The sequence below is a fragment of the Thamnophis sirtalis genome, unplaced genomic scaffold (assembly GCF_051295495.1).
Source record: "Thamnophis sirtalis isolate CommonGarterSnake01/CBP01778 unplaced genomic scaffold, rThaSir2_p1.2 scaffold_6, whole genome shotgun sequence".
In the NCBI taxonomy this organism is placed as follows: domain Eukaryota; kingdom Metazoa; phylum Chordata; class Lepidosauria; order Squamata; family Natricidae; genus Thamnophis; species Thamnophis sirtalis.
The window spans coordinates 28,955,638-28,974,347 of NW_028261386.1; the positions used below are offsets into that span (position 1 = coordinate 28,955,638).

Below are 18,710 nucleotides of genomic sequence, written 5' to 3' on the forward strand. Positions count from 1 at the left end.
TGCAGGGTTGACAGTTGTAAATGCACAGTGGGTCGAATTTTTATTACATGACCACAAAGGTGCTACAATGGTTGTAAGCTCAAAGATTGGTCACAAGTCCATTTTTTCAGCACTATTGTAACTTTAAACACTGAACAAAGAGATGCTAAGAGAGAACTACCTACATAGATTCTTAGAGAACTGACTTGCTGTCAAGATTTATATTTTCAGATGGTGAGTTGCATGGTTCACAAACACTTATTAGTATAGCATTAAGTAAAAATAAAATCTATCCCCCTTGGTTCATTAGTTGAGTTACATGTGGCCAATAGTGTAATTCATTCTGACTTTAATTATTGTGTACATTTTTATGGGTAGACTTAAATACTTTGCTGGGTAAAATTGCTGTGTATCTGGTCTCCTCACAGTTCAGATGTGTCTTCTTTTATTCCCATGCTACTCTTGGGATGAATTTAGAATTCATAAAGACAAAAACTAACACAACAATTGCTAAAGGAAAGCCTCTAGTAACAAGCTGTGTGAGTCAGTGATGTGGATTCACATGCACATCCATTCCAGGTAGCTGCTCCATTTTGGTGTTTTATACAATAGCAGAGTTGGAAGGGACCTTGGAGGTCTTCTAGTCCAACCTCCTACCTAGGCAGGAAACCCTATACCGTTTCAGACCATATCCAACATCTTCTTAAAGACTTCCAGTGTTGGGACATTCACAACTTCTGGAGGCAAGCTGTTCCACTGATTAATTGTTCTAACTGTCAGGAAATTTCTACTCAGTTCTAAGTTGCTTCTCACCTTGATTAGTTTCTACCCATTGCTTTTGTTCTACCCTGGAAAATAGTTTGACTCCCTCTTCTTTGTGGCAACCCCTGAGATATTGGAACACTGCTATCATGTCTCCCCTAGTCCTTCTTTTCATTAAACTAGACATCTAGACATCACTTCTTGCAACCGTTCTTCATATGTTTTAGTCTCCAGTCCCCTAATCATCTTTGTTGCTCTTCTCTGCACTCTTTCTAGAATCTCCTCATCTTTTCTACATCATGGTGACCAAAACTGAATGCACTATTCCAAGTGTGGCCTTACCATTATAAAGTGGTATTAACACTGCATGTGAACTTGATTCTGTCCCCCTGTTTATGTAGCCTAGAACTGTGTTGGCTTTTTTGGCAGCTGCTGCACACTGCTGGCTCATATTTAAATGGTTGTCCACTAGGACTCCAAGATCCCTTACTGCTTTTGAGCAAGGTACCACCTATACTGTACCTGTGCATTCCATTTTTGTTGCCTAAATGTAGAATCTTACTCTTTTCACCACTGAATTTCATTTTATTAGTGCCCAATGTTCAAGTTTGTCAAGATCCTTCTGTATCTTCTGGCTAAAGATACAGAAGGATCTTGACAAACTTGAACATTGTTTTAATATGGTTTGATATACATTAAGGGAATCAATATTTCAAAAATGTTTGAAAAGCAAATGATTAGGGAGTCTCAACAGTCATTAATGTAATTAATAATCAGTGGTTACTTACCATTGAATGGATTGATCTTCTTAGCAATTCGTGAAATGATGGATTCTTTGAGTTCTCTCTTTTTCACACACTGAATGCCCAGGTTCTGAAAACTATAGCAAATACGTTTGAGAGTTAGATACTTATAATAAATATAACAATGATACAACTATAGGAACTCTATCATATTAGTAGCAAAATGAATCATGGGATTTTAATTCTGACAAATACTTTACATTAAGAAGATTTGATGAGATCCTGCCTAAGACTAAAATAGATGCCATCATAGTAATTTGCCTGTTATTACCAGAAGTGGGCTTCAAAATTTTTAGCAAGGGGTTCTCTGTTTGGTTGCTGGGTGGGCGTGGCCATGGTGGCCATGGCCTAGTTGGCCTCCTGCACCACAGAGGGGCATGTGTGTTTTTGCCCTCCTCAAGTTCCGGAGGCCCTGCACTTACTTGCATCCAAAATGGGCCATGTGGGACTCCTGGGAGGGGAGGGGTGGGCGGGGCCAGCCAGGAGGGAGATTTGGAAGTTCTCTGAACTGCACAGAATCTTGTTTAGAGGTTCTCCTGAATCCCTGCGAATCTCCAACAGCCCACCCCTGGTTATTACCCACTTTCAAACATTTAAATGCCACACCAAAAGAGACACATAATTTTTCTTTTTAAAATAAGTGACAAAGAAGAACAGAAGCGGCCATAACAAGAGTTATACTAAATTATATCAAATGTCCATCTAGTTAGGGATAGGAAAGTAACAATCTGTTTGTGATAAAAATGAGCAAAAGCCCTCAAAAAGCATTTGAGATTAGAATGTCTCACTCTAATTATTTATTTATGTAGCTACCCATCACACAAGAAGTGATTCAGGACAGTCTGTAATTAAAATATAAAATAATAAACATGTCAAACATAGTCGTATTAAATACACACACATGCAATTCAATCCAATCACCAAGGCAGCTACCCCAAAATCTCACCAGTTCCTGAGACCCCCATATTTTGAGGAACTTCTGGAATATAAGGAGGGAAGGAGCTGTCGTCCGGGGAGAATGGGATGTGTGTGAAATGGGGAGAATGTTCCATTTGGCAGATACCGTGGAGACACATTTCCTTGAGCTTCCTTAACAGATGGGACACAAAGCATGCCTTGGAACTGATGGGACAGATATATTAATCAGGAAGAGGTAGTCCCTCAGATATAACCCAACCTCAAGCCATGAAGGGTTTTAAAGATCAAACTCAGCAACCACAAATTAGCCTGATTCTCTGGAAGCATCAGATGGGCTGTTAAGAAGAACAAGCTCATAAAATCAAACACCCATGTTTCCTTATGTGAACATTAGATTCTAATCCCCATCAGGGCGTTATAGTTCTTTAGAAAGAAAGACTTGAAGAATAAGATGAAATTGGCATTTGGCAGCATATCATCTGCTTAATGAAAAGACATGCTTTGCTTCTCTTCCTTTCCATTGGGTTTTGTTCAAAGCCCAAATAATGACTTGTAGATATTATAGGTAGTTCTTGTTTAGTGATTACAATTAGGATTGACAATTTGACAATCTATATTTGATAAGGTAGAAAAATGTGGGTTAGACAGCATCACCAGCAGATGGATTTGTAATTGGCTGACCAAGTGCACTAAATGTGCAGTTCTTAATGAAACTGCATCTACATGGAGGGAAGTCTGCACTGGGATACCATAAAGCTCTGTCTTAGGACTAGTACTCTTCAATATCTTCATCAATGATTTTGACAAGGGGACGGAAGGGGAATTTATCAAATTTGCAGACGACACCAAGCTGGCAGGAATAGCCAACACTCTAGAAGATGGGCTCAAGATACAGAAGGATCTTGACAGATCTTAACACTGGGCCCTATCTAATGAAATGAAATTCAATGGTGAGAAAATTAAGGGTCTACATTTAGGCAAGAAAAAAACAAATGCACAGGTATAGAATAGGTGGTACCTGGCTCAATAGTAGTAACTGCAATTTAAAAGGACAATAAGTTAAATATTAGCCAGCAGTGTGTTGCAGCTGTCAAAAAAGTCAATACAGCCCTAGGCTGCATTAACCAACCATTAATCAACCATTAATCAACCATTAACTTGATTAATTAATCACTAATCAAGATCATATGAAATATTAGTACCATTTTTTAATGCCCTGGTAGGACCACACTTGGAATATTTCATCCACTTTTGGTCACCACAATACAAAGAAGATATTGAGATTTTAGAAAGAGTGCCGAGATGAATTACAAAAATGCTTAGGAGACTGGAGGCTAAAATATTTGAAGAATGGTTGCATGTCCAGTTTAATGAAAATGACTAGGGGACACATGATACCAGTATTCCAATATCTCAGGAGCTGCCACAAAGAAGAGGGAGTCGAACTATTCTCCTGAGGGCTGGACAAGAAGCAATGGGTGGAAACTAATGAAGGCGAGAAGCAACCTAGAACCAACAAGAAATTTCCTCACAGTTAGAACAATTAATCAGTGGAAAGACTTGCCTCCAGAGGTTGTGGATGCTCAACATTGGAGGTTTTAAAGAAGAAATTGGACAACCATTTGTCTGAAATAGTATATGGTTTCCTGTTGAGCAGGAGGTTGGATTAGAACAGGGGTATCAAACACATGGCTCACTGGCCGGATATGACCTGTGCAGGCCCATCCCCGCCCCACCAGAGCAAAAACAATTCCGATACATCATGAGATGTGATGGGCTTTGACATCCCTGGACTAGAAGATCTCCAAGATCCTTTTCAAGTCTATTTTTCTGTTATTCTGTTAATCCAGGAAGCCAGATTTGCTTAATAACCACATAATTTACTTAATGATCATAGGATTTGCTTAACGATCATAATAAAAATAGTTGTAAAATTGGTCCAGTCATGTTTAGCAACCCCACTGCTTAGCAACTAAAATTCTGTTCCCGGTTGTCGTAAGTTGATAACTGCCTGTAGAACTGATCTGAACATCATGGAAATTTTAATTCAACCGGAGTAATGGGTCCCAGATTTTTAAATTAGCAGATTTTATTAGCAGATTTTAGGTTGTGGTATAATGCAGCATTTAGCCTAACCTGAAAATGCAAACAGATAAATACAATGAGACTTTTAATAGTATATAGATTTCATACTGAAAAAAAAAAATATTTTGTTGGGATCCTTGAGGAAGATTACTATGTAATTTAAGTAGAACTGAATACTGGTTTGAAAATAGAGATGCCAGGTGTTTAAAGACAGCTATATTTAATTAGCATATGTTCTTGATTCAATTAATTGACCAATTAAATATTAAATACTAACATATTGTCCTCATCTGAAAATATTTTCAAGCATTACAGAATACATATTTTACCAATATAAAAAAACAAACAAACAAGTCAGGAGAAATTTCCTGACAGAATAATTAATCTGTGAAACAACGTGTCTCCAGAAGTTGTGAATGCTCCATCTTTTAAGAAAATGTTGGATAACCATTTGTCTAAAATGGTCCCTTCCAACTCTATTATTCTATTCTATTCTAAATGGTTAGTTAAATGAATTAACCTAGATTTCTCCCTTGAGATGCAATATCCAGACTCAAATTATCCTATTTGAGGTACATAATGCAAAGATGTAGCTCTCTGAATAAATCTATAAAGTTGGAAAAGGTCAAAGGAAACAAAGGAAAAGGAAAAGCAACTGTAATATGGATAGCCTCAATTTTAGCCCTAACAGTGGAAGACTTTAAGGCACAGACTGGAATCAGAGCCTTCTGGAGAAAATCTATGTGGTCAGTAAAATTCGATACTGACTTTATGGGAGATACGGTAATCAATCAAAACCTGACTAAACAAGAATTACGGTAGCTTATTCAGAAGCAATACTATCTTTCACATTTCCTTTTTCTATCTTAGTAACATTGCAGAACAGTCTCTTAAAAAAAACCACCCTTCAATTACACACTTAAATGTTTAAATTGTTCTTCAGTTAGATGATTCATCTTCTGATTAAAGAGAAGAAGGCTACACTATTATACATATTTGCCTGGGAGTAAATTCCAGGAACATTACTGGGTGCACACAGGTAGAAAATTTACCAAAAGCCAGCGATTTGACTGATTGAGACCGAATCCAATAGTCCATTGTCTGAAACTGCAGTGAGCAAAATGGCTTCTTAATAGATATGTAGTGAATTACGTCATAAAATTCTTCAATCCCTAAGACCTATATTGCGTGCATATTTGCTTAGGAGGAAGTTCCCCAGAGTTTGGTGAAACATTTTGTTCTAAAATAAGTAGGCATAGGATTGCAGTTCTGGATTTTAGATACCTCCCTCACTTTCAGAGGAAACAGGAACATTATCATAATAGGTTGAAAGAGGTATGATATTTATATATTCCCAGAGAGGGAAGTATCTTTCTTCTCTAAGTTTCTAACGGAGTGTAGCTGTTCATTTATCACCAAGTTAAAGAAAAAAAGCCCACAGACAATTAGTTCAAATTTGTTTTTTTTTTCTGACAGAGGGGGAGGAGTGATTCTGAATCATGTAATTATGAGAAAAAATTACTATGGCCAGGTTACTTGTCTGGTGAGATTCTGAAAACTAGCGACAATAGCATCAGCTTCCTAATTTGCATGTAATGGTATCAGATCACAAGGCAGCTTGAAGGGACTCTCCCCACCTACTTCAGCAACCTGATTCTTTCCCACATGGAAAACCCATGACATCACTCCAGCCCAGGGAAGATGCAAAATAGGAATTAATACCAGATAATTGCTACATGAGAAATCAGAACAGATTAAAGAAGAGTCAAAATCTTGCTCGCCACCTATCCAAGTGTTGATATTCCTGAGGATCGGTAATTGCCATATTACCTGGAGATAGAGCAAAAGAAGCCTCTTAGAGCAAAAGATTTATGAATCTCTGAATGATTAATCTATCAGAAGAGAGAATCTCACAATAGACAAATATGCAACCTTTCCCATACTCCAAATCTACACTTGTAAACTCAGAAACAAATCCCAGGTTGTTCAACTCTAGAAGTGTGATTTCAATTGTGCTTTAGTGTTCCACAAGTTTCCACACTGTAGAAATCATTTCATCCCATGTAAATGTGTACACAAAGGGGGAAAAAAGTAAAAACCACTCATGATATTTGTGATGTCTCTGAGCAAAACTTTTTATGAATGACACATTTGAGTAAACATTTAGAACAGCACTCATTGGCAATGAAGTCATCTGTGATACTGCTTGCAAGTGAAAAATTCCAATCTCAGTTAAACCTTTCAGTTCATCCAGTTTTTCTTTTAAATGACAGCAATTTCATAGTATAATTTCTCTCTGAACTACTTTGTGTTGAATAATGTTGACTTTCAGAAAGCAGCTGAATTAGGAAGAAGGGTATTCCACAAAAACCATGGAAGTAATAAATCTATAATCTCCTTCGGCAAGGAAGGACTTGGTGAATTAGAGAAAGGTAGGGAGCACTGCACCAGCACAAATGCAGTTAAGTCTTCAAATGCAGTTCAATTACATCTAAAAAGCATGCAGGAGTGTAAGGATGTCCTTTGGGGGCCTTTATGTGGCCTTTGAAAAGACATGGGTGAGATACATAGTGCCAGAAGACTGGAGAAAGAAAAAAAGATTTAAAAAAAGAAGAGCCAAGAAACTAGAGACAGGTGATTTTCATATTAATAGCACTAGCAATGGCACTTAGACTTATATTCCACTTCACAGTGCTTCATAGCCCCCTCTAAGCGGTTTACAGAGTCAGCATATTGCCCCCAACAATTTGGATCCTCATTTTACCAACCTCGGAAGGATGAAAGGCTGAGTCAACCTTGAGCCTGGTGAGAATTGAATTTCCGAACTGCTGGCAGCCGGCAGTCAGCAGAAGTAGCCTGCAGTGCTGCATTCTAACCACTGTACTACCATGGCTCATGCTTGGCAAAACTCTGGAGATGATCATTAAACAGTCAGTTTGTGAACATGTAGAAAAGAATCCATTGTTTAACTGGTTGACCAATGATATCTAATAAATGTACTGTATGTCAATGATTCTGCATCAAGATTGAAGGCAGTAACAATGCCATACCACTGGGCTGCATTCTACACAGAAGGCCCCGCATTGTTCATATTTATCAGTCCCTTGGATGAGGGGTTTAAAAACACAATTATCAAGTTTTCAGACAGTACAAAAGCAGGAGGAAAAGTTAACACCTTAGAAAAAGTATTAGTATTCAGGAAGATCATGATGAGCTGAAAAACTGAGGGGAAGCCAACAAGCTTCAACAGGAGAAATATGAAGTCCTTCATTTGGATAAGAAATTCTAAAACATGAGTAGACAAACTTACGTAGCAACTATATATGACAGAAAGTTCTGAGTATCTTAGTGGATCACAAGCAGGATATTGAACAGTGTGATGCACCTGAGAAAAAGTGAATGCAACTCAAGATAACATCAACAGAAATACAGAGTCATTAATTCTAATTGGCATTGGTCAGATCAACCTACAATATTTTATCCAGTATCCAGCTGGGCACCTTTATGAAGGGCACTGGCAAACTGGAGCATGTCCAAAGGATAGCAACTAAGATAATAACAGGCCTAGAATTAAAAACAAAACAAAACCCTGATGAGGAATAGTTGGAGGCATTGAATGTTTATCCTGAAGAAGAGAAAATCATGGGGAGATATGACAGCTGCTTTCAAGTATTTGAAGGGCTGCCAAACAGAAGACAAGAAAAAGTGAGTTTAAATGAGAAGGAAGCAGATTTCATTTGGGCTTTAGAAATAATTTTCTAATGAGAAATTTTCAGCACTGGAACATGTTGCCTCAGAAGATAGTAGAATTGCTTTTTCTGTAAGTTTAAGCATGGATAGCCATGAAGTAGAAACAATGCAGTAGTGGATTACAGTACTGGCCACAGGTTAGTTGCCTGGCTAGTACTTATCTCCAAGGTCTCTTCTAATCCTTCCAATCTATTATTAGTCCTTCAGCTTTTGAGGAATAAGCTTTCTTCATTGTTCTCTTTTCCTGTTATGAGGAAGAACATCAAATGTTGCTATTTCAGATGCACTTGGCAACCTGGGTTGATGTTGAGAGCCGAGGTCTCCAACCTTGGCAACTTTAAGCTTTGCTGGCTGGGGAATTCTGGGAGTTGAACTCTGCCAGGCTTAAAGTTGCCAAGGTAGGAGACCCTTGGTTTAGAGTATACCTTCCTTTCTACATTTCTCTACTGGGGAGGGGCAGGAGGGAGCGAAATAGAAGCCTATTCTTACAGCAGTCTTCAAATATATTGCTTTTTTTCCTGCTCTGGCAGTAGGAGTACTCTTCCAAGTATGTTGAGGCTAGAGGTGTCCTTCTCATTAAGCACAGGAATATAAAGAAGATTGAGAAGGAGCAACACAAGGAAGGAAGGCCACCAGTCATGTGGGGATGTACATCAGCCTGGGTGATCTCAAGGCTGGAAGCTTCTTACACTGGGCAAAAATATTGGAAAAGGTTTTCCTCTGGAATAAATTTAATTTTTTAAAAAGCTGATTGCAATTGGGGATCTCAATGTCTACTTTAGTATATTAGTTTTCAAACAACACCAACTCTGTGGTTCCAGTGTCTGTACTCTTTCTCTTACGTGAAATCAAACATATTTAAATTTCATAAGAAAATACTATATCATATATAAATATCATAAGAAAACAGATCTTTCAGGCGGAATATTTCAGACTTTGCATATAAGTAGAACCAAAATATACAAATTGGCCTCAGCACTTTCTAACTGTTCACTGCTCACTCAGCTGCTACTTTTTCAGCTGGGGATAGTATAATAAAGAACTTTGTAACTGGTACCCAAGACAGAGGCCTATTTTAAGTCTGCCATACTCTGGGATGTTTGTTAATTTTCCCCATCTGGAGAAGTAGAAAGTACTGGTAATTAAATAAACATCTATTAAGAAGTCAAGGAAAGAAAAGGGCTGCAATACTTCAACTAGTATCCAGGTCCCCATGGATAGCCTTACTTAAAACAGGGCTACAAAAAGTGAGTTCCACCAGCATCCTTTCTGCACTCCTCAGAACAGTGGAATAAATTTTTTGCATGTTTTAAAACATTCTCTGAGTTTTTGGAGTGAGTTCGAAAATAATATGGGCATCCCCTATGCCTTGAAGAAAGTTGAAGCTTGTAGCTCACTTTCCAAATGGATATTTGTCTTGCCTATCATTATGGGACCACTCAACATAACATGTCAGAATCTGCAACAATAAACTGGAAAAAAATATTAGTTCTGTTTCATATCACATATAACAACACCCACTTACTTACCTCAAAACTCTACGCTCAGGTCCAAATTCAGCTTCATAGTAACCGTTTTCACAATCCTTTCCAACCAACTGATGAGGATGCGGCCTATAGGGTTCATTCTTAGTTACCAATGTTATTCTGATTTTTACTTTCCCAAAGTAGTTCAAGATCTAAAAAGAAATGAAACACAAAGCATAAGTATAAAGATAGAATTAAGCTCCTAGATCAGTGTTTCTCAACCTTGGCAACTTGAAGATGTCCGGACTTCAACTCCCAGAATTCCCCAGCCAGCATTCGCTGGCTGGGGAATTCTGGGAGTTGAAGTCCGGACATCTTCAAGTTGCCAAGGTTGAGAAACACTGTCCTAGATTGAAAGGTTATAAATTGCAAACTTTCTCAGAACCCTTCTGGGTCTATACACCCTAGCTTTGCTTAGTTAATTCTTGTGGCCACAACTTATTTTGATAACCTTCTTGCTAATGATGGTTCAAAAGAAGCACAAAACTTCCACAGATATAAAAGATTAAAAAATTGAAATAAATTCTAGAGTGTCAACTCCTAACTTTGTAACTTTGAATGATATGGATTCTGAAATAAGTGTCCCATTCTTTATGGGGAGATAGATCATTTAATCTCACAAGAGAGAAAGAAAATCTAGCTTAAAATGAAAAGAAATAATGTAACAATTCTTATTTACTTTAAATAGTTACATTCAAAATTATAATAGTGGAACAGGTAAAACATAAGGATTGTCAAATTACAGAAGTGGTTACAATAGAAAACTAGACAGAAAAATAAAAATATTCTGAACAAATTTCAAAATGATATCGATCTGCTTTTATTTAGAAGTAAATATATGTTGTGAACAAATGGCAGTGTGCATAAAACATACAGGGACTGTGTTTGTGGAGAGCCAGTAATGACTGAGAGAAAATATGATAGGAGTTTGCAGATATATGAAGAGGTGTGACATACATTATCAACTCAGAATGCAAGATGTTAAGGACAGCAAAAGTACTGAATAGTGTTACAATTATCAAATGAAATAATGGATTCTCTTTATCTGGATGTGTTCCAATGAAACACTTTGACTAGGAATCCTGCACTGACCAAGAGATACAGTGACACGTAATACTTTAATGACCTGTTCCAATTCTACGATTCTAAGATCTTCCACGTTTTCCAAAATTCTACAACCTTTTAGTTTCAATGTTAAATCAAACAATGTAGCTTGCTTAATTTCTTTTTCTTTTTTGTAAAAGTTTATTATTACTTTTAGCTTGGTTAATTTCATTTTAATCAGTCCTTATGTTTTACAATGAAATGTTCTGTGTGAACCCAGGGTGCTTTATTCAATAAAACATAGTTTAGTGTGTTTCCTATCTTATTTAATCAATTAATACACCACATAACTCATATACAGAAGACAGTCCCATTTAAATTAGTAGAGCTTACTCCCAGGCAAGTGGATATAGAATTAGAGTCTGAAGATATAATCCTAAACTCACTTATCTGAGGATAAGATTTACTCAACTGCATGAGGTAAAAACCTATCAGGGAAGCATCAAATGTACATGTTTTAATGCAGGAAAGTCTTGGCTTCAATCTCTGATGGCTTTAGTAGAACGAAACTGAACAATAGGTAGATATTATTTCTGTGACTTTTCTTTGCCTAAAACTCTTAAGAGACAGGTCCAAACTGGCTGCAGATTTTTTTTAGAATTATGTGTATTTTTAAAATTAACTTTATTAAATTTAAAAGTCATATAAACTACAAAATAACAAAAGGCGAAAAACTGGGGGGGAAAGGATCAAAAGGGGGTGAATTAAAAAGTGACAAAAAGAAAGGTTGACTTCCAACTTTCTTCAGTACAGGTACAAATATATAGTAATCTCTTGCAGTAAAGTAACATAAAATAATATTAAAATATATAAATTAAAAACAATAAAATAATATTAAAATTATGTACATAATTATGTAAAATTATGCACAACACTTGTATAATTATAACAAATCTAATTATCAAATCATAAAATCAAAACTTCGATTTTATCTTTTTCAAGGAAGAAATCCAAAAGTAGTCTCCAAACAGAAATAAAACTAGATAGGATTTTGTCTTAGATCAAAGTAGTAAGTTTTGCCATCTTTGCTAATTCCTTCTAAAAATCTTGGCTTTTCCATTGTTCAGTGTTCCTCTTTCTTGTAAATGAAGCACCCAATGATTATTGCGATAAACATGGTTTTTCTCCTGAGAGTTGTGCTCTTTATTTTGGCAAAATTCCATCACACAAAGATCAGAAATTCTTCCTGACTCAGTTATCTGATAAACTGAGATTATTGGAAAATATGTGATACAACCTGTACAGTGGCATTCTCCAACCAAGGCAACACCTAAATACCTTCCCAGCATTCCCCACCTTGCCTAGCTAGACAGTAGCTGAATTATGGACACTAAAGTCAATGGTGGGATTCAAATAATTTAACAACCGGTTCTCTGCCCTAATGATTTCTTCCAACAACCAGTTCACCAAACTGCTCAGAAAGTTAACAACTGGTTCTCCCAAAGTGGTGCGAACTGGCTGAATCCCACCACTGATAAAGTCCACTTAACCTAGAGGATCCCTAGATAAGAGAAGGGTGCTGTACAAATCATTACAAATACAGACATAGCCCAGGTGCGACTAGAATGGACCTTGTTTCTCCATTTTATTTTTCTGCTGGTGAGATCCAGGAATGGACAAGGATTGCTAGTTGGAGGGTAGCCTAAGAGCAATAGTATGGAAGCTGGCTAATCAGGACTTTCATCAGAAATTCAAATCTTTCTGAATGATTTTTTTTCCTTCCAGTCAAAGCTATGAAACACTCTGATGTTTAGGTTAAATGACAGTGATTTTCCTTCCTTGATATACCTATAAGGAAATAAAGAAATAATCCTGAAACTATGCCAACATCCTGACTGGCAATTGTTGGCACTGCTAGACTTTTCCCTCTATCTCTGATGCGTGGTTCTTGGATTTTTGTATTCCCCTTCTGGGATAAATGATTCTATATACTATTTTAATTTAAGAGACAGAGAGTGGATTTATCAATCCTTTTCTAGGTTTGCTTCAAAAGGCTCACTGTAATCTTTAAATCCTCAGTCTCAGAGCAGTATACCTAAAGGATAATTCTTCTTTCTTATTGAGTTCATGCAAAACAAGAATCATAATGAAAATTCTGGTTTATTTTAGTTATCTGTGGTAGCGCTGTCGTTATAATGCAGTATTGCAGCTAATTCTGCTGACTGTCAGGAGTTTGACTCAACCTTCCACCCTTCTGTGGTCGGTAAAATGAGGGTCCAAATTGTTGAGGGCAATATGTTGACTCTAAACTACTTAGAGACAGCAGTAAAGCACTATGAAGCAATATATAAGTGCTATCCCTATTGCTATTATTTATTTATTTAGTTAGTTAGTTTGTTATTATTATTATTACTTGTAGGGTGCCTATCCATTGAAATGGTGCAATATTTCTCAACTTTGACAGCTTTAAGAAGTGTGGACTTCAATTTCCCAGCTAACTCCACACATTAGCTGGGGAATTCTAGGAATTGAAGACCACGCCTATTAAAGTTGTCCAATACATGGACTAGTGTGTGGTGTGACCATGATTTATTCATAAATTATGGTTAAACAAATCATGACTTACTACAATTTACATGGCCATAGTCCTGCACTCAGAGAACTTTCTATTCCTGCAGAACTGCAATGCTTTCTACTTTTGTTAAGTTGTAAAAAAGCTACAGAATAGTCCCTTTACAACAAGCTTTTTTTCAATACCATTCTGAGGGTCGCCCTTTTAAGGTAGCCTTTTCCAATATTATTTGTATTTATGGGATTGTTATATAATTTGAATTTCAGAACATAAGAGCAGGACAAATGAGAAATCAAATTTAATCTTCCCAGCACCTTTCCAACAAATTTTTCCTGAAGAAATAGGATCTTAAACAATGTACTATATTGTACAATCCTTGCCTTTTGAGCAAAACAGTCCCAACTCCCAATTTTAAAAAAAATGGGGTGGGTGAAAGAGCAAGCAGACACAGTAATATGTATACCTGTATAGATGGGAACGTCCTGTTGATATCAGTACTATGTTCACCTGGAATACTGCCTGCTGATCTTCCTTCACATTTGTATCGAAAACGCATCCCTCTCTGTCTAGGTTGCTCATGTATTTCAATATATGGCTCATGACCACCTTTAAAAGGAAAGAAACAATTATAAACATATAATTTAAAACATGTGTTATGTAATTAAATGACAGCTGGAAACTGGCTTTTAAAAGTGAAGGTGACACAGCTAATCTAGAAATCGGATAAGAAAAGTCATGTGAAATGCTCACATGTCTCTGGAGATTCTCAGTCATCCAGGTCATGGTTGTCCTGTCCCAAAGATGCTTTTTCAAAAGGCAAGTGGACTTCTTTGTTTTTTATTCTTTGCTCGAAGATGATCCAAAAAGTTTATTCAGTATATTCTGCATGGGATATAAATTCTTCCCTCTCCACTATTCAGTCAGAACTGAAAAAGTTTCTTGGATGAGAAGCGAAATGTCGTCAAGCAAAAAACAAAAAAAGGCCAGTTGCCTTTTGAAAAAATACCTTTGGGATAAAACATTCACAGTTTCTATTGATGTTAGATTATCAGCTCTAGCTGCATTGCTCATAAAACTTCCTTTCTGGATTCTGTGGCAAAAATGGCAATATTACTGGGAAAAACTGAAACAAAATTCTGCTGGTTATTTTATGACCTCAGTTGAAGGTAAATTACTCTGCTGTACAAAGCTTCAAATGCTTAACTCAAGATATCATAACAACACTGATTCCTGTACTGTCTTTCTTGTACTCTTGAGACTCATCCATATAGTATAGGCACCCTATCTGGGCTATGAGACAGCTTGTTTATTATTTCTTGAATAGAATAGAATAATTTATTTTTTTTTTTTTTTTATTTTATTAGAATTTGTAGGCCGCCCTTTTCCCTGAGGGGACTCAGGGCGGCTCACACAAAAACTGGGAAAGGGGAATACAGACAGTAGGACAAAACATGTAATAAAATAGCAAACAACAAACACTCATCATTCGGGCGGGTAACTATCCTATCCCCAGGCCTGACGGGCGAGCCAGTTCTTCAAGGCTATGCGGAAGGCCTGGACGGTGGAGAGGGTACGAATCTCCACGGGGAGCTCGTTCCAAAGGGTCGGGGCTACTGCTGAGAAGGCCCTCCTCCTTGTAGTTGCCAGCCGACACTGGCTGGCCGATGGAATACGGAGGAGGCCTAATCTATGAGATCTTATCGGTCGTAGGGATGTAATTGGCAGAAGGCGGTCTCTCAAGTATCCAGATCCACTGCCATGTAGGGCTTTATGGGTGATTAATAGCACCTTGAAGCGCATCCGGAGATCAACAGGTAGCCAGCGCAGCTCGCGGAGGATAGGTGTTATGCGGGTGAATCGGGGTGCACCCGCAATCACTCGCGCGGCTGCATTCTGCACTAGCTGAAGTCGCCGGATGCTCCTCAAGGGCAGCCCCATGTAGAGCACATTGCAGTATTCCAGCCTAGAGGTCACAAGGGCCCGAGTGACTGTTGTGAGAGCCTCCCGATTCAGGTAGGGTCGCAACTGGCGCACCAGGCGAACCTGGGCGAATGCCCCCCTGGTCACAGCCGTTAAGTGGTGGTCAAATGACAGCTGTGGATCCAGGAGGACTCCCAAGTTGCGAACCCTCTCTGAGGGGTATAAAATTTGACCCCCCAGCCTGAGTGGTGGAATAATAGCCAAATCTTTGGGAGGGAAACACAACAGCCACTCGGTCTTTTCTGGGTTGAGCACAAGCTTGTTCACCCTCATCCAGTCCATAACGGCCTCAAGACCCCGGCTCATCACGTCAACCGCTTCATTGATTTGGCACGGGGCGGACAGATACAATTGAGTATCGTCCGCATATTGATGGTATCTAATCCCGTGCCTGCGGATGATCTCTCCCAGCGGTTTCATGTAGATGTTGAATAGTAGGGGGGATAAGACCGAACCCTGAGGCACCCCATAATTTAGGGGCCTAGGGGACGATCTCTGCCCCCCCACTAACACCGACTGCGACCTGTCCGAGAGGTAGGAGGAGAACCACCGTAACACGGTGCCTCCCACTCCCACCTCCCGCAGTCGTCGCAGAAGGATACCATGGTCGATGGTATCGAAAGCCGCTGAGAGGTCAAGGAGGACCAGGATGGAGGAACGTCCTTCATCTCTGGCTCTCCAGAGATCATCCATCAATGCGACCAAAGCGGTTACTGTGCTGTAACCGGGCCTGAAGCCTGACTGGAAGGGGTCTAGGTAGTTTGCTTCCTCCAAGGACCGTTGGAGCTGGAAGGCCACCACCTTCTCAACAACCTTCCCCAGGAAGGGAAGGTTGGAGACTGGACGATAGCTATTAAGAACAGCTGGATCCAAGGATGGTTTCTTCAGGAGGGGTCTCACCACCGCCGCTTTCAGTGCGGCGGGGAAGTTCCCCTCCCGAAGGGAGGCGGTCACAACCGCCTGGATCCAGCCTCGTGTCACCTCACTGCAGTTAGTAACCAGCCATGAGGGACACGGATCCAAAACGCAGGTGGAAGTACTTACAGCTCTCATGGCCTTGTCCACATCCCCGGGGGTAACGTCTTGAAACTCAACCCAGAGCTGTTCTACTTGGTCCCCCTGCGCCTCGGCTGGAACTGCGGGGGTGGAGTCCAAGTCCGACCGAAACCGAGCAATTTTGTCCGCTAAGAATTGGGCATATTCTTCAGCTCTGCCCTGCAAGGGTTCCCCCGCCTCCCTTTTGTTCAATAGGGAGCGGGTTATCCTAAACAGGGCGGCTGGGCGGGACTCAGCGGATGCTACCAGGGTGGCTATGTGCGATCTTTTTGCTGCCCTAAGTGCCCTGGTGTATTCCCTGGTGCAGGTGGTTACCATTGCCCGGTTCGATTCGGACTTATCGGACCTCCAACGGTGCTCTAGGCATCTCCTCCGGCGCTTCATCTCCCGGAGTTCCTCGGTGAACCAAGGGGGTCTCCGGGATCCGCCGCCTCGGAGGAGCCGCAGTGGCGCAATCCGGTCGAGGGCCTCCGACGCTGCCGAGTGCCACGCAGCAGCCAGAGTCTCCACCGGATTGTGGGCGAAAGAGTCAGGAATAACCCCAAGCTCTGTCTGGAACCTTACTGGCTCCATAAGACGCCTGGGGCGGAACCACCTGGTCGGTTCCTCCTCCCTACAGTGGGGGTTTGGCCTCCGGAAGTCGAGCCTCAGTAGGCAATGGTCTGACCACGACAGGGGTATGATGTCACTCCCCCTCAGACCAAGATCACAAATCCACTGCTCCGAGAGAAATACGAGGTCAAGCATGTGTCCCGCTGAATGGGTTGGGCCCCGAATTACTTGGGTCAAGCCCATGGCTGTCATGGAAGCCATGAACTCCTGCGCCCCATCAGAGTTTTCACCGAGCGACGGCAAATTAAAGTCCCCCAGGACCATCAACCTAGGGAACTCAATTGCCAGCTCGGCTACCGACTCGAGGAGCGAGGGGAGGGCTGCTGCAACGCTGTTGGGAGGCAGGTACGTTAGCAGCAGACCCACTTGACCCTTGAGGTCCAACTTTAACAGCAAAGACTCACACCCGACAATCTCCGGAGCAGGGACCCTACGAGGAACTAACGACTCTCGGATAACAGCGGCCACACCCCCACCCCTTCCCTGGGCTCTCGGCTGATGCAGCACCTGAAATCCTTCTGGGCACAGCTCTACAAGGGGGACTCCTCCCTCTGGGCCCAGCCAGGTTTCAGTAATACATGCCAGGTCTGCCCTCTCGTCTAAAATTAAGTCCCGGACGAGAGGAGCTTTATGTACAACAGACCTGGCATTTAGCGACAACAGCCTGAGACCAGGGTCCTGACTACTTGCGCCATCTGGTCTTGGAGTGGGACTCCTAGGGCCGGAAGGAGGGATCTCTGTAATGTAGCGAACCCTCCTTCCCCGGTAATGGCCTGCCCTAAAGTCCCCGCCGTATCTGCCCCTCCCTGTTACGACCGCAATACCCCGACCCTCTCCCGTGTCTCTGGTCCCCTCAACCACCCCCGTGGCCCCCGCAACTCCCGGCAGGTCCTCCGAATCACGCATACTCATACACTCCCCCAAACAGTCCCCACGTAAGAAGTTAAAAACACAAAATTACAACAATATGATCATAAAAAAGTGGGACATTCATCCATCTCAAGCGTACCTCAAGCATAACCCATACAAAGACAGAAGAAAAAGGTGAAAGAAAAGAAAGAAATTATAAATTGCGCATAAAAATTGATTGGTTTAAAGTGCGAATAGTTCTGGGAAGGTCCAAAAAAAAGTCCAAGATGGTTAAGGCAAGCAGAGGGCCTTCTATGTACTGTAAGTACCCCCGCTCGGCCAGTAGTGGCGCTATCTGTGGCCGCAGGTCCAAGGCGGCATCAGGCAACAATGGCCGTGGCAGATGAAAGTGTAGATAAAAGAGCAGATGAAGATATACTCCAAAAGGTCCAAAAGCCGCATTCCAAAAGGAGTCTAGTCCCACCCAACAAAAGGCCCTGCAATGGCAATGGCAACGGCCCAGTGGGGGGGAGAATGCACCAACAGGGGAGGCCAAGCCGAGGGGAGAGGAAGGGGGATGCAGTAGCAGCAGATGAAGACAGCCTCCCATTCTCTCCCAGTGCTGTTCCAGGCTAACCGCCTTCTCCCTGGGGCAATGAATAATCCAATGCAAGTCCACAGCAACCAAACACACAGACGAGAAAGAAAGTAGCATAAAGGGGGGGGAGAGATTTTTCTCAGCCAGCAAGTGGAGGAGAGTCAAGGCTCTCTCAG

The 18,710-nt window shown here is 40.6% G+C and overlaps 1 protein-coding gene across 1 annotated transcript in view; it reads right to left on the reverse strand.

Annotated features, from left to right (window-relative positions):
* REL (REL proto-oncogene, NF-kB subunit) overlaps positions 1-18,710 on the reverse strand; it is a 54,050-nt gene that overhangs the window by 24,908 nt on the left and 10,432 nt on the right. The window contains exons 2-4 of the mRNA XM_014066641.2: positions 13,903-14,045; positions 9,827-9,975; positions 1,530-1,621 (exon numbers count right to left, since the gene is read on the reverse strand). Of these exons, the coding sequence (XP_013922116.2) occupies positions 1,530-1,621; positions 9,827-9,975; positions 13,903-14,045 (384 nt within the window). The remainder of the gene's footprint in view (positions 1-1,529; positions 1,622-9,826; positions 9,976-13,902; positions 14,046-18,710) is intronic.